A 15,190-nucleotide genomic window follows, 5' to 3' on the forward strand; every position below is an offset into this window, starting at 1 on the left:
AGATAAAAGATTACTACAATTGACATTATTCATAAATGAATATAGATGACAATGAGAATGTTTGGATGCAGATCAAGAGCACATATATACTAGAGCTTATCCATTGCTTTTTTTAGTAGATAAGCTTCAATAAGTGCTTTTAGTCTGTATCCAAATGTACCGGCAAGATTAGTATATAACATTCCCTCTCTTTTTTCCCTTTCTGTTTTGTCCAAGAAAGTCTGGTTTTGATATTTGAACCTGCTGAAGATGTTATCATAGCCAAATTAACAATTCAGGTCCAACCATAGAGTTTCAATGTTTCATCAACTACTATAATCTCAGTACATAAACCAAGTAACCAACATCAGTATTACATGATTTGTTTGGTGAATACAGAAAACTTTGAAACTCCCAGCTTCTTGAGATTTACATATATGATGTAAGTTGGACTTGGTATGATTTCAGAACATACCTCATGTCTTGTTGACCTGAAGAAAAGCTACCTCTTGATGCAGTAAGCGAATCCTCACTTAGACAGCAAGTTCAATTAACCCCCCCCCCCCCCAGCTTGTTGTCCATGTAATATTTTCTCTTTGATTTTCATATTTGGCTAAATGTAATTTGACAGACACACAGATTTAGAATTCATTAGTATATATTTGTCAGCAAGGGCATCATTACTTTGAACAATAAAACAGACCTTCTTGCACTATGCTAGAGATAGAGAATTTATCTCATAGTAAAGGAATAAAAACCATACACAAAATCTTACTCCCATTACACGAATTCTTGGAAAACAAAAATTTGATGCCAATCAATCATCCTATCTTCAATAATTCTGAGTTGCTCTGTCTCTCCATTCTGAGGTACTTGGTTTGAAAAACATAAGCTTAATGTTCATTTGGTAAATAACCCCACATATTGAGATCAATCAACTTGTCATTTAAAGATCAAAGCAATCACATCAAACACTGAAATCTTTGGTTTTCAACTATGAAATCAAACCCATGTAGAAAAATGAGAACAATAAGCTTAGACTCCATAATTCTTAAGCATCCATTGCAAAATTAAGCACGGTTTATTTTTCTATTGTACACTTGAGTATAGGTGTTACACAATTTGTTTGATGCATACATGTAAAAACATTGAAACTCTCAGCTTGTTGAGAGTTTACATGTAAAACTTATACACTTGAGTATAGGTGTTACACAATTTGTTTGATGCATACATAAAAAAACATTGAAACTCTCAGCTTGTTGAGAGTTTACAACTCATATTTAAACTAGTAGGACAATTAAAAGCTTCTCAGATTAGCATTTTGCTTCTTCTGACTGCGGCTATACCAGGACAGAAGGTATTTCCCATTGTAGGAACGTGACCTCTTCATTGAGCTAGGAACACCTCTCAGATATCTCAATGACCTGAAAGAAGAGCTACCTTTTGATATAATAGCCAGATTCTCATTCCCACTAACCCTCTTTGAAACACCAGGTTCAAATTCAACAACACCCTCCAGCACTCTATGTGAGTTAGCACCATTAGATTCCCTTGATAGAAAAGTTCCAATAGCAGCAAGATTGATATTTGCAACAGAAAAAGAATCAAGAGAAACTGATCTCTTAGGGTGAATACTCACCACCCCTGCATCTGTGCCTTCAGCTTCACAAATCCTAGCCCCATCTTCAACTTCTAATTGGCCTTCTTCATCTACCCTATTCCTCAATTCAGAATTATTATCAGAAGCATCATTTTCCATTCCTTCACCAGATTCACCACTATTTTCCAAAATTTCCATCTGGGCATGTTCCAAATCAACAGCAACAACAGACTCCATAGATGGAACTCTAGCAGCAGGGTCAGTAACAATGGGAGCACGACACATGGGGCAATTGGTATGAGAATTAAGCCATGTATCAATACAAGGTAAATGAAAAGCATGGTGACACTTAGGCAAAAGTCTCAAACTCTCACTCTCTTGAAACTCACTCAAGCAAACAGAGCACTCTGTTCCTTCAATCAACCCCTCACCTTTCTTATACCTGCAAACCGTGATTGCCTTGATAATCGATTGGTGAAGACCAGTAGTTCGGATGTACCAAATGGGGTGGTCCACAATTGCACCATGTTCTTCATCAAGAAAATCATCATGCACCTCCTCTGTTTCCTCCCTCTGTGAAATTATTCCCCTGTTTCTGGAACAGAGCCTGGTGTAGATTGCACTGCAGCAAACAACAAAGAAAGCAGCACCGAGAAGAGCAAGAGTGAGGATCAGGTAGGTGGAGGAGGAAACTCTGTGGTGGTGGTGGTGGTGATCATCAACATCTATGTAGAAAGAAGATTGTGGTGGTGATGGTGGAGGAGAAGGGAAGAAATAAGGAAATTGAGGAGGATTGGTTAGGCAGATTTTGAGGCAAACTCTGCAGTCTGATGAACATGATGATCCTGAATCCTTTCCATGACAGATGAATTCACAGGCTTCTTGCATCATCAGCTTCCTGTGATGAAGAACCATATTGATCAGAGAAAGAAAGCATCAAATCAAATCATGACCAGAATTTAGAATTCATGAGAGTGATATGGATGAGAAAAGATAGATATGGAAGAGGCAGGTCTCCAAGTTTGACTTTTCATTCTAGATAGGGCTTTCTTTTTATTTTATTTTTTTGTTTTTATTCTTTTGATGAAGACTTTTTGGTAGTTGTTTTCATTCAACTTGCATTAATTAATAAGAGTTATATACTCTTATTTCAATTTTTCATGCGTTTTTAATTTATGAAAATAAGCTCAACATAAGTTGTTTTGTATAAGCTCAACATAAGATCTAAAAGTACTTTTGGAAGCTCAAACTAAAAAACAAGCACATAAATCTTTACAATTGAGAAAATTTGGCAGTACAATTAGATTGTATTATAATTGTTACATATACGTAAAAAGATAACTAGTAAAATTAGTAGATAGAGAAACTATAGTTGAAGAATACTTGACGGTCAAATAAGATTGTAACATGATACAATAGTAACCCTTAAATGGCCCAAAACTTAAATGGCCCAAATCCAACCCTAATTCCTAATTCAGAATAGAAACCAGAGCTGTTGCTCGTTCCAAACTTTTCCACTGCAGTGTTCACCACCCTGACTCCGACGACCACCCTGACTCCGGCGACGGCAACCACTCAAGTATGTTTCCCTTGGCTTTGATGTTTTGTCATTAGGATGTTTTGTAAACTCTCATATCTTGTGTTATTTGTTTCTATTTATGTTTTCTGTTTTCAATCTTGTAAACTCTCATATTTTCATCTTGTTCCTTTTAGTGGTATCAAGTATGTTTCCCTTGGCTTTGATGTTTTGTAAACTCTCATATCTTGTGTTATTTGTTTCTATTTATGTTTTCTGATTTCAATCTTGTAAACATAGACAAAGCTTCATTCCTTTTCTTTGGAAACTTTTTTCAGAAAGTTTCAAATCCCTTTTGTCATGTTGCTTTGAGTGATAAAATGCAGCTGAGAAATTGCTTCCCTTTTAATTCATGTTAGTCTTTAGTTTTTCCTACTAGGGAGTTGCACAAAGCTTCATTCCTTTTCTTTGTTTTACAAATTGAATAAACTCATTTCTTGATGGTCTCAGGTTCTGGATATTAGTAGTCTCTTGAAGAATTTTCACTCACGGTTGCATGTGAGGAACTATGGAAGTATACCTGAGAACGTGAGGGATACTTGGGATAAATGGTCGATACTATTGTCCTGTAATAAGTAAAAATACGAACTGAATCGTAACCCTTGTTAGCACAATATTCAGCGGACAAAAGCAATCCTTTCGTCTCCACATAATCGCTGGTCAACTTAACCTTATCTTTGGCGGCGTCATCCTCAGTAACTAAGTATGAAATACCGCTCAAAAACATCCCTCTCATATCCCTCACTATTATACCAACAACACCCGGCTTCTTTTTAGTGGCGTCATAACTGCCATCGCACGTAACAATCTTGAAGGTTGTGGCCTTGGAAGGTATACTTACATAGTTCCTCACATGTAACCGTGAATGAAAATTCTTCAAGAGACTACTAATATCCAGAACCTGAGTCCATCAAGAAATGAGTTTATTCAATTTGTAAAACAAAGAAAAGGAATGAAGCTTTGTGCAACTCCCTAGTAGGAAAAACTAAAGACTAACATGAATTAAAAGGGAAGCAATTTCTCTACTGCATTTTATCACTCAAAGCAACATGACAAAAGGGATTTGAAACTTTCTGAAAAAAGTTTCCAAAGAAAAGGAATGAAGCTTTGTCTATGTTTACAAGATTGAAATCAGAAAACATAAATAGAAACAAATAACACAAGATATGAGAGTTTACAAAACATCAAAGCCAAAGGAAACATACTTGATACCACCAAAAGGAACAAGATGAAAATATGAGAGTTTACAAGATTGAAAACAGAAAACATAAATAGAAACAAATAACACAAGATATGAGAGTTTACAAAACATCCTAATGACAAAACATCAAAGCCAAGGGAAACATACTTGAGTGGTTGCCGTCGCCGGAGTCAGGGTGGTCGTCGGAGTCAGGGTGGTGAACACTGCAGTGGAAAAGTGTGGAACGAGCAGCAGCTCTGGTTTCTATTCTGAATTAGGAATTAGGGTTGGATTTGGGGCATTTAAGTTTTGAGCCATTTAAGGGTTACTATTGTATCATGTTACAATTTTATTTGACCGTCAAGTATTCTTCAACTATAGTTTCTCTATCTACTAATTTTACTAGTTATCTTTTTACATATATGTAACAATTATAATACAATCTAATTATACTGTCAAATTTTTTCAATTGTAAAGAATTATGTGTTTGTTTTTCAGTTTGAGCTTCCAAAAGTACTTTCAGATCTTATGTTACTCATAAAGGCTTTACATGATTGGGCTGAATCCTTTTCTCCACCATTTCATCGTAAAGGCTTATGTGTTTACTCTGATTCTTGCGTCTGGCATAACCGGTCATGAAAGTGTTATAAGTATAAACATCCGGCTTCAATCCTTTTTCTTGCATTTCTTTCTTCAACTTCCAATTCACTCCCTACATCAAACAGTAACTCAATCAACAAAGTGTAAGTGACAAGAGTTGGCTCTATCCCTCTGCTTATCATCTCATCTTTGTATGCAATAGCCTTATCTATATCCTCCTTATAGCATTGCTGATGAATCAAGGCATCATATGTCACTGCATGTGGCACCAATCTTGACTCTGACTCTAACATCTTTGCAAGTGAATCAGATGCTTCCTCAAGCCTTCCTTATTTATACATGACAAAATTGTAAGAATTATAGCTGTAAGCATCCAGAAAAAGTCCTGAATCATTCAATGTCTGAAACATGACACAAGCAACATGGAACTTGTCTCCTCTATAGTGTAGGAGTGTGTTATACTCATAAATAGCAGACTTCAGCCCAAGAGTGTCCATGTGCCTAATAAACTCCTCAACCTGGTTTCTATTCAACTTGAGGAACAACTTCAACATGTGATTACAGGTTTCAATCTTTGGCAGAAACCCCTTTTCCTTCATCAAGTAGAAGGACTTGAGAGCCTCGTCGGGCTTCTTGAGTTCACAATAAGCCGTGATGAGAGCATCAAACACGCTGGTGGTGTTGACGTTGAGAAGCTCCCGGGTACGTGCCAGTTCGTTGAAAATCGACTCTGGGTTGGCGGCGCCGGTGAGAATGAGGAGGTGAAGGAGGCGGTGGACTGAGGGTTTGGGGTATGTGAAGCGATAGAGGGTGCAAAAGGAGAAGCATCGACTGGTGAGGTCGAAGTAGGTGAGATCCGAGGGGAGAATGGAATGGGTGAGGAGTGGGGAAAGTGTTCGATGAAATGCCGCTGAGAAGATTCGATTGAACGCATGAGTGCGGATTCAGTGATTGGTGGTGGTAGTAATGTGGTGGGCGTGGGACTAGAAACAACAACAGAGGAGAAAGAGCTGCGAGTTTGGGAGAGCGATTTGAGGATGAGGCTTCCATATCGCCGCCACACCATAACCGACTGCATCTCTCTCTCAATGTATGTCTGTTTGTGGTTGTGTTTGTGTGTGTGAGTGGAGGATGAAATGAAACATCTTTAACCTAAAACAAGTCACCACTCAGGCCCAACTGGATTAAGCCCAACAGTTCATGTGTTTACTATTTTTTATTTTAATTGAATTGTGATTGTAGAGGCGAGGTTAGCTCATTTTCACAAACCTAGAAAAAATTGTTTTAGGCCCCGTTTAGGAAAACAACTTAATTAAGAGCTTATTGTCATAAACCAGCATAAGCTCTTATTGACTTTTCATTGTACAGAAGACTTTCAACGGGGCATTGCTGATGAATCAAGGCATCATATGTCACTGCATGTGGCACCAATCTTGACTCTGACTCTAACATCTTTGCAAGTGAATCAGATGCTTCCTCAAGCCTTCCTTCTTTATACATGACAAAATTGTAAGAATTATAGCTGTAAGCATCCAGAAAAAGTCCTGAATCATTCAATGTCTGAAACATGACACAAGCAACATGGAACTTGTCTCCTCTATAGTGTAGGAGTGTGTTATACTCATAAATAGCAGGCTTCAGCCCAAGAGTGTCCATGTGCCTAATAAACTCCTCAACCTGGTTTTTATTCAACTTGAGGAACAACTTCAACATGTGATTACAGGTTTCAATCTTTGGCAGAAACCCCTTTTCCTTCATCAAGTAGAAGGACTTGAGAGCCTCGTCAGGCTTCTTGAGTTCACAGTAAGCCGTGATGAGAGCATCAAACACGCTGGTGGTGTTGACGTTGAGAAGCTCCCGGGTACGTGCCAGTTCGTTGAAAATTGACTCTAGGTTGACGGCGCCGGTGAGAATGAGGAGGTGAAGGAGGCGGTGGACTGAGGGTTTGGGGTATGTGAAGCGATAGAGGGTGCAAAAGGAGAAGCATCGACTGGTGAGGTCGAAGGAGGTGAGATCCGAGGGGAGAATGGAATGGGTGAGGAGTGGGGCAAGTGTTCGATGAAATGCCGCTGAGAAGATTCGATTGAACGCATGAGTGCGGAATCAGTGATTGGTGGTGGAGGTAATGTGGTGGGCGTGGGACTAGAAACAACAACGGAGGAGAAAGAGCTGCGAGTTTGGGAGAGCGATTTGAGGATGAGGCTTCCATATCGCCGCCACACCATAACCGACTGCATCTCTCTCTCAATGTCTGTCTGTTTGTGGTTGTGTTTGTGTGTGTGAGTGGAGGATGAAATGAAACATCTTTAACCTAAAACAAGTCACCACTCAGGCCCAACTGGATTAAGCCCAACAGTTCATGTGTTTTCTATTTTTTATTTTAATTGAATTGTGATTGTAGAGGCTAGGTTAGCTCATTTTCACAAACCTAGAAAAAATTGTTTTAGGCCCCGTTTAGGAAAACAACTTAATTAAGAGCTTATGGTCATAAACCTACATAAGCTCTTATTGACTTTTCATTGTACAGAAGACTTTCAACGGGGCATTGCTGATGAATCAATGCATCATATGTCACTGCATGTGGCACCAATCCTGACTCTGACTCTAACATCTTTGCAAGTGAATCAGATGCTTCCTCAAGCCTTCCTTCTTTATACATGACAAAATTGTAAGAATTATAGCTGTAAGCATCCAGAAAAAGTCCTGAATCATTCAATGTCTGAAACATGACACAAGCAACTTGGAACTTGTCTCCTCCATAGTGTAGGAGTGTGTTATACTCATAAATAGCAGGCTTCAGCCCAAGAGTGTCCATGTGCCTAATAAACTCCTCAACCTGGTTTCTATTCAACTTGAGGAACAACTTCAACATGTAATTACAGGTTTCAATCTTTGGCAGAAACCCCTTTTCCTTCATCAAGTAGAAGGACTTGAGAGCCTCGTCGGGCTTCTTGAGTTCACAATAAGCCGTGATGAGAGCATCAAACACGCTGGTGGTATTGACGTTGAGAAGCTCCCGGGTACGTGCCAGTTCGTTGAAAATCGACTCTGGGTTGGCGGCGCCGGTGAGAATGAGGGGGTGAAGGAGGCGATGGACTGAGGGTTTGGGGTATGAGAAGCGATAGAGGGTGCAAAAGGAGAAGCATCGACTGGTGAGGTCGAAGGAGGTGAGATCTGAGGGGAGAATGGAAGGGGTGAGGAGTGGGGCAAGGTGTTCGATGAAATGCCGCTGAGAATATTCGATTGAACGCAGGAGTACGGATTCAGTGATTGGTGGTGGTGGTAATGTGGTGGGCGTGGGACTAGAAACAACAACGGAGGAGAAAGAGCTGCGAGTTTGGGAGAGCGATTTGAGGATGAGGCTTCCATATCGCCGCCGCACCATAACCGACTGCATCTCTCTCTCAATGTCTATCTGTTTGTGGTTGTGTTTGTGTGTGTGAGTGGAGGATGAAATGAAACATCTTTAACCTAAAACAAGTCACCACTCAGGCCCAACTGGATTAAGCCCAACAGTTCATGTGTTTTCTATTTTTTATTTTAATTGAATTGTGATTGTAGAGGTGAGGTTAGCTCATTTTCACAAACCTAGAAAAAATTGTTTTAGGCCCCGTTTAGGAAAACAACTTAATTAAGAGCTTATGGTCATAAACCAGCATAAGCTCTTATTGACTTTTCATTGTACAAAAGACTTTTTATTGAGTTATACATTTACTCCACTTTAATTTTATCTCATTTTCACGCGTTTTTCTTTATATTTGTATGTATTATTTATCACATCACTGCTTATCAATTTTTTTTATCATATCACTCATTTATTATATTATTTCTCTTCATATTATAATGTGAGTTTGAGTGTCTTAGAAGTGTGTAAATAATTTTATCCTTAATTCAAGTATGAATGTTATTGTTAATACTAGGGATGTTCATAACCGAACCAATCCAAACAAAACCGACAAACCGATCCAAAAAAACTGAAATCCAATCAAACCGAAAACCGAACGGACTGAAAATTGAAAAAACCGAAATTATTTATTGGATCGGATCGGATTTCGGATTTGATTTCCAAAACCGAACCAATCCAATCCAAACCGAACATTCACAAATATGTATACTTTTAGTTATACATATATCATTCCATTTACACTTACATAGTACATATTTATTGTATATATATTGATTATATCACACATGCATCAAAGTTTACTATATACATGCATCAAAGTAAACAATTATAATCATAATTTTAAAATATGTTGACTATGTTATAATTTATGAATGTTATATTAATGCTATAAATTATGTATCATTGTATTTATCATATATTATATATTTTTAAAATTTATACAACACAATTTCAAAGTATAAAAAAGTGAAACAAAAACCGAACAATCCAATCCAATCCAAACCGCTATAGATTGGATCAGATTGGTTCGGATTTGAATTTAGTAAAAAATTCATTGGATGATAAAATCATAAAATCGATGAGATCGGATCGGATGATTTTTCTCCTCAAAACCGATCCAATCCAATCCGCGAACACCCCTAGTTAATACCATTCATGAGTGCGTTTTACACGTGCTTATTGTCACTTTTGGAGTTTTGGTGGGCATTGAAGAAAATTAATTTTGAAGAAATTTATAATAAAGTGTGTTAAAAATAAAGTAATTTATATATTTAGGAGAAAAGGAGGCTTTTACAATATGATGTTATTTAAATAGTTTTTTTTTTCTTTTACAACACGATGTTATTTAAATAGTTTTTTTATTGGTGACATGCAAGTGTGCACTAAAGTTTTGTTTGAGTGTGGAACTTATAAAATAGTGTATATTTACAGTTTAAAAGTAAATTTATCTCACTATTTAAATAAATGTTAATTTTTTTTAAATCTCTTCATAATACTATTTTCAAATACAAAAATGTTTTCATTATAAACACCATTTTTTGTTTTCCCTGGATGGTTGGATTTCTTTTTCAATTCATGGTAGCTGGATTGTGGCTACGTAATGGCCCATTTATTAGAACAACCAAATTAGACACATGCATTATGCATATCATACTAGTTGAGAACAACCCTTGTATATGCAAATTATTTACACGTTATGGCATTTTAGAGAAATTAAAGTGTCATTACGAATGAATCTTCATCATTTTTTTTAACCAAATTAAGAATCTTCATCAATTATCAACCTAACCTTGATTGGCTTACATGGACCAGCATTATAAGCTAGCGAATTGTTAGAGGGGACGGTGGAGAGATATTATATTTTATTTGAGTCACTTTGCTAAATAAATAGTCTAATGAAAACTGCAAATTTGAGTCATCCTTAAGTTCTTTCTCCATGCCAAAACTAAGTGCAACGGGTAAATAGCCACACCAATTGCTTAGGCTTCCAAATAAGGCCTTGGCCTCCATTCATCTTGGTTCCTCAATCCTCACCCTAGAAATTAAGATTAGTTGTTTGCATGAATATCTTCTTTATTTTATTTTTTTTGTCAAAAAAATCTTCTTTCCATATATCCTTTATTGTTTTATTTCAAGAGTCCTTTTTATAAAAGTCCAATGGAATCTTGGCTAATATATGATTGATTGAGATCATGGGCTTAAGGGGCCTTGGGCCCAAAGGTAGGTACGAAAAATTGGGTTTTTGGTCAAATAATGGAGTCACTCTTTTAATTAACCGATCTAATTAAGAAGGATGTCCGACCTTGATATTTGACCTATATATCTAGTTACATTACATGATGATTCGCTTGCCTTTTCTTTTCAAAAGAGTTACCGGAACGAATAAACTAAGGCCATGTTTGAAAACACAGCTGAATTAAGCTTATAATATAAGCGCTTATTTATAAGATATTTTAAAATATTTATTGAAATAAATTGAAAATAAGCTATACATAAGCATAAGTTCTTTTTCATAAGAAATCTTGAATAACTTATAAAAATAAACTCAAAACAACTTATGGTAGGTTATAAGCTATTTACATAAGTTCTCTCAAACACTAACATAAGAGCTTATGCTATCAGATAAGCTCAAATAAACTCTTCCAAACGGGGTAATTACATTATTAGATATTTGTAATTAAGATAATCATAAATATATAATATATTTAGATAAGTCAAAAATAATTTCTCGATTTATGAGATTCATTACCCAAATTATATGAGATTTGATCCTATCATATAATATGTAGGAAATTTTGCTCTTGTAAAAAAAAACGGTGTTTAGGGTTCACCAATGAAATAACAACACATACGTGATCAAATCAAACGAATGAACAATCGGTAAACAATGATTTGCTAGTGCAATAAAAAATTCAATGTTAAATAACTGAGCCAAGCAAAAATCCTAAATAAACAAAACACAAAATGCGTAATAAAAAAACTAAAACGACAACGAAACTAAAAAGTAAATTAAATATCTATGCATGGCTCCTACTACTATAAATCAAATGCGGCGGCGCTTCACATGATCAACACGGCGGCGACAACACCGACGGCGACAGATCCGGCCACTGCAAATCCACTAGAGACGGCACCATTATCAGCCGGTTCAGACTCAGACGGCTCAGGAGCCTCAGACGGAGGGAAAGAGATCGACGAGGGAGGAGCCGCGGTCGACGGGGCAGTGGGAGCCGGAGGAGAGCTTGGAGCCGGAGCAGATTTCGGTGACTGAGCCACAGGAGACGGGGCCGGAGATTGGGCGACGACGGCAGAGAGCGCGCAGAATGCCACAAGGGTCAGGACGAGAATGCTGCAAGGGTGAGCCATTGAAAGAGCAAATGAACAATAGTGAAGAAGAAGAAGAAGAAGTGAATAACAGAGTGAAGAGTGTTTGACAAGTTTGAGAAAAAAAAACAGAGTGTGAGTTTCAATTTATAGAAACAGAGGAATGATCGGACGGTGGAGATGGCTCTGATGAATGTTGATGCCGGAATCGTAACGGTTAATAAATAAGGAGGTGTGATATTAGATGGTGCGTTGATTACGGTGAAGATTTGTAATGTTTTCTCATTGTTGCTAAGACGTGTTTAGATGGTGCCAGCAATGGAACTTAATTAGACAATTTTCTCTTTTTTAGTAACATTCTTGCTTTGGGATGTTAATTAATGTGATTCAAGGCGATTCCTAAAAGGAAGATGATATAAGTGGGTAGATTGGATTGAGGAAGATTTTGTTCACTTTCATGGTTATTTATTGCCTCAATCTGCATGGAAAGTTGGGGTACTCATGGTCATGGTTTCATACAATGAAATCAAAGTGAAAAGGGAACCAAAATATTCGCATTCAAGAGATATTGTGAGTTGTCCAAAGTCTAATTTGACTCATCCGATTAGAGGTCCAGTTGGGTAATCATAGTCATGGTTTGATACAATTAAGGTGGTAAATTGGGCTTTGGCTTGGCCCGCTAGACTATCCACTTGACCCATTTATTTTGTGGGTTAAGTTGAGACTTTGAACATTCGACTAAAAAAAAACTTTGAACATAAATCTAAAAGTGGGGAGACCGAGCATTATTCACATTTTAGTGAATTAGTAACGAGTTAAGATGGACAATTCTGTCAAGTTATTTTTCACTCTTAAATTTTTGCATTCAAGACAATGAAGACATATCGTGAGTTGTCTAAAGTCTAATTTGTCTAGTTCAATTAGAGGTCCAACCAAAAGAAGAAAAAAAAGTGAACCAATTAAGAAAAGAAGTCTGAATCAACTCAATTAATTTAGATTGAAATTTTAAGTTCTATAAAAAAAACTGAATCAATGAGTATCCCTGGAAACCAAATATGTTATGAGTATGGCGTTGGCAAAATTGATGAGTACCCCACCATGTGATTTGATACTCCAGGGTTTTCAAATAATTTATGATGATTAGTGCTTTAAAATCTTTATGAAATCATGTTTAAAAGAGGAAAATTGATATTGTTATCTAATTGAATACAAAATTTACAGCTAATGAACTAATTTAATATATCAATTTCGAATTTTCAAAATAGTCGTAATCAAATATGTTTCTAGTCTTAGTTACCACATTAAACCATGATTTGATGTTGTTGCTATTTAAATATAAATTTTGCTCTCTTTACAAAATAATTACTTATTCAAAAAATATTTATGAGCATTTGCCATATATATTTAAGGAATTCCTGACCCATTCATATTGAGTTACAAATATTTCATTTCCGTTACAAGATCAGTATTACTCAATATTCATTTTATTCCACAAATATTAGGTACAAAATTAACTTGATATAGTAAAAGTCTTAGGTAGCGTTGGGCACTAAAAATGATTCAATTCAATTTAATTGAGCAACATTTTTTTGAATTATGTTTGTGACAATATTTATATTTAAAAATGGAGTACAATAATAATAAAGTAATTACAACAGAGGATATATAAATATAAATAAAATTGAATGAAGAGAAATGAATATATATTAGAAATAAAATGAATCGCTGTATATCATTCATTCATTCATAAGAATAGCAATGAAACAATCCAAATAATACAAAATAATCAAATAAATAAATATGCTGAGCAACCCAAATAAAAATTAAAGAAAAAAGAATAATGAGACTCCTCTAAATCCCTAGAACTAGAAATGCATGCTTCTACATGAGCAAAGCAGCAGCGAAAATCACGATCGCAGCAGATCCAGAGACGGCGACTCTGTTCAAAACGGCACCGTTGGCAGCCGGCCCTGGAGCTTCAGATGGTGGACCAGAGATGGAGGAGGGAGTGATGGCGGCGGGAACAGCAGCTGGTGACTCTTCAGTAGAAGAAGGAGAAACCGCCGGTGAAACGGGTGTCGCCGTCGGAGACAACGCCTTCCTCGGTGGAGCGGCGGACTCCGACTTGGTCGGCGATGAGGCTGGAGATTGAGCCATTGTGGAGCTCAAGAACAAAGCAGCGACTAGCATCAAAGGCAAGAAGAAGCGAGCCATTGAGAGAAAATGAGAGAGTGTGTGAGATTGTGAATGATTTTCATGAGGGGCAATGGAGGGTATTTATAGAAGAAAAGGTGCGCGTGAAGAAGACACGGTCACGTTTTTTAGCCGTTGATGTTGAAAGGGTCAGGTGAGCTGGCTTTCAATCTGGGACGTACGCGTGGTCAGGAAAAATCCAGGTTACCGTTGGGAAAAGGAAAGTGGTAACGGTCCAAACTCCAAACACACACAGGAATAAATCAATAACTTTGAAATAGTTTAATGAAAATGCTGCCAAATTACTTGGTTGATAACAAGTTTAAGAGAATAACAATTTCAAAGTTGTTCACCTACAACTGATGTCATGTGCAATATTAGCATGCAAAACCAAATCTACATTTAATCTCTCCATATATAAAAATTTGGTGAAGATTAGGGTGGACCATTGTGAATCGCTGGTCAAATACCGTTACATGCCAGAAAGCTAGGATTGAGTTACTGATAAATAGTACAAATGTAAAGCAAGTCTTGCCTCACAACCACCCACATTGTTGTCGGAAAGTTGCACCGTGACTCTGGCCACCTCTGACCTACCACCACTCACTTGGTCATTGGTGCTTGAAGCTCGATGGATCTAAGACAAACAACATTGTGCTAAAAATCGAACAAATCTTGAAGAGCAATTGTTGCATTTCCTCTTTATGTCTCAATGTTCGAGAGGTCTGATAAGATTTTTCTATCACTAATTCTTTAAATAGTGTCTCTCACGAGTGATTGTTTTATATTTTTTATTTTCCATACGCACTCTCAAATTTGAGCAAAGGAAATGAGGTTAAGGTCGTGGCTTGAAGATGATTTGGTGGTGGAAGTGGGGTTTGCAAGTGAAAGTGAACTTGTGCAACAATGTTTGTGGAGTTGTAGGGGTGATGTGAATGGCTTCGGTTTGGGACAAGTTTTAATGGCTCTTTCACTCTTTGTAGTGGTTGGATGGTGGTGGAACTATTCGATTGGGAGGATTCACAATAGAGGCAAGGGGTCTTCGGGGAGGACATGTTGGAGGAGAAGGAAAAGGGGTGGTGCGGTTGGTTGGGATGAGATGAGCAAGAAGCGAAGAAGGGGAGAGGGAGAGGACACGTGAATTGTCCAAAATAACATTGGGTGCACCGGTGAACTGACATGTAAAAGATTCACCATACTCTTCGCCTAAAAAAATTTAGGGAGAAAAGTTATTTTGATGTGTATTTATGCATGACCTATACGTAAAAATGAAAAATCACCAACAAAGATTTATTAATTTACACCCCTTATTAGTGAATTGCTTTTTTTTGG

At 37.2% G+C, this 15,190-nt stretch overlaps 3 protein-coding genes across 3 annotated transcripts; all 3 read right to left on the reverse strand.

Annotated features, from left to right (window-relative positions):
- Positions 1 to 1,014: 1,014 nt before the first annotated feature.
- LOC130723890 (RING-H2 finger protein ATL54-like) lies at positions 1,015 to 2,603 on the reverse strand. The gene has a single exon (XM_057575035.1). It carries the CDS (start codon positions 2,492 to 2,494, stop codon positions 1,277 to 1,279), a length of 1,218 nt encoding a protein of 405 aa, XP_057431018.1. The 5' UTR covers positions 2,495 to 2,603; the 3' UTR covers positions 1,015 to 1,276.
- A 2,661-nt stretch (positions 2,604 to 5,264) lies between these two features.
- Positions 5,265 to 8,320, reverse strand: LOC130725805 (pentatricopeptide repeat-containing protein At2g15630, mitochondrial-like). Its single transcript, XM_057576994.1, has 3 exons — positions 7,429 to 8,320; positions 6,270 to 6,872; positions 5,265 to 5,713 (listed from the first exon to the last, which is right to left on the reverse strand). Exons 1-3 carry the CDS (start codon positions 8,318 to 8,320, stop codon positions 5,265 to 5,267), a joined length of 1,944 nt encoding a protein of 647 aa, XP_057432977.1.
- A 3,081-nt stretch (positions 8,321 to 11,401) lies between these two features.
- LOC130725806 (classical arabinogalactan protein 4-like) lies at positions 11,402 to 13,822 on the reverse strand. Its single transcript, XM_057576995.1, has 2 exons — positions 13,551 to 13,822; positions 11,402 to 11,690 (listed from the first exon to the last, which is right to left on the reverse strand). The coding sequence occupies exons 1-2, from the start codon at positions 13,820 to 13,822 to the stop codon at positions 11,402 to 11,404; spliced, it is 561 nt and encodes a 186-aa protein (XP_057432978.1).
- Positions 13,823 to 15,190: the final 1,368 nt, after the last annotated feature.

This window comes from Lotus japonicus, chromosome 6 (assembly GCF_012489685.1).
Source record: "Lotus japonicus ecotype B-129 chromosome 6, LjGifu_v1.2".
In the NCBI taxonomy this organism is placed as follows: Eukaryota; Viridiplantae; Streptophyta; class Magnoliopsida; order Fabales; family Fabaceae; genus Lotus; species Lotus japonicus.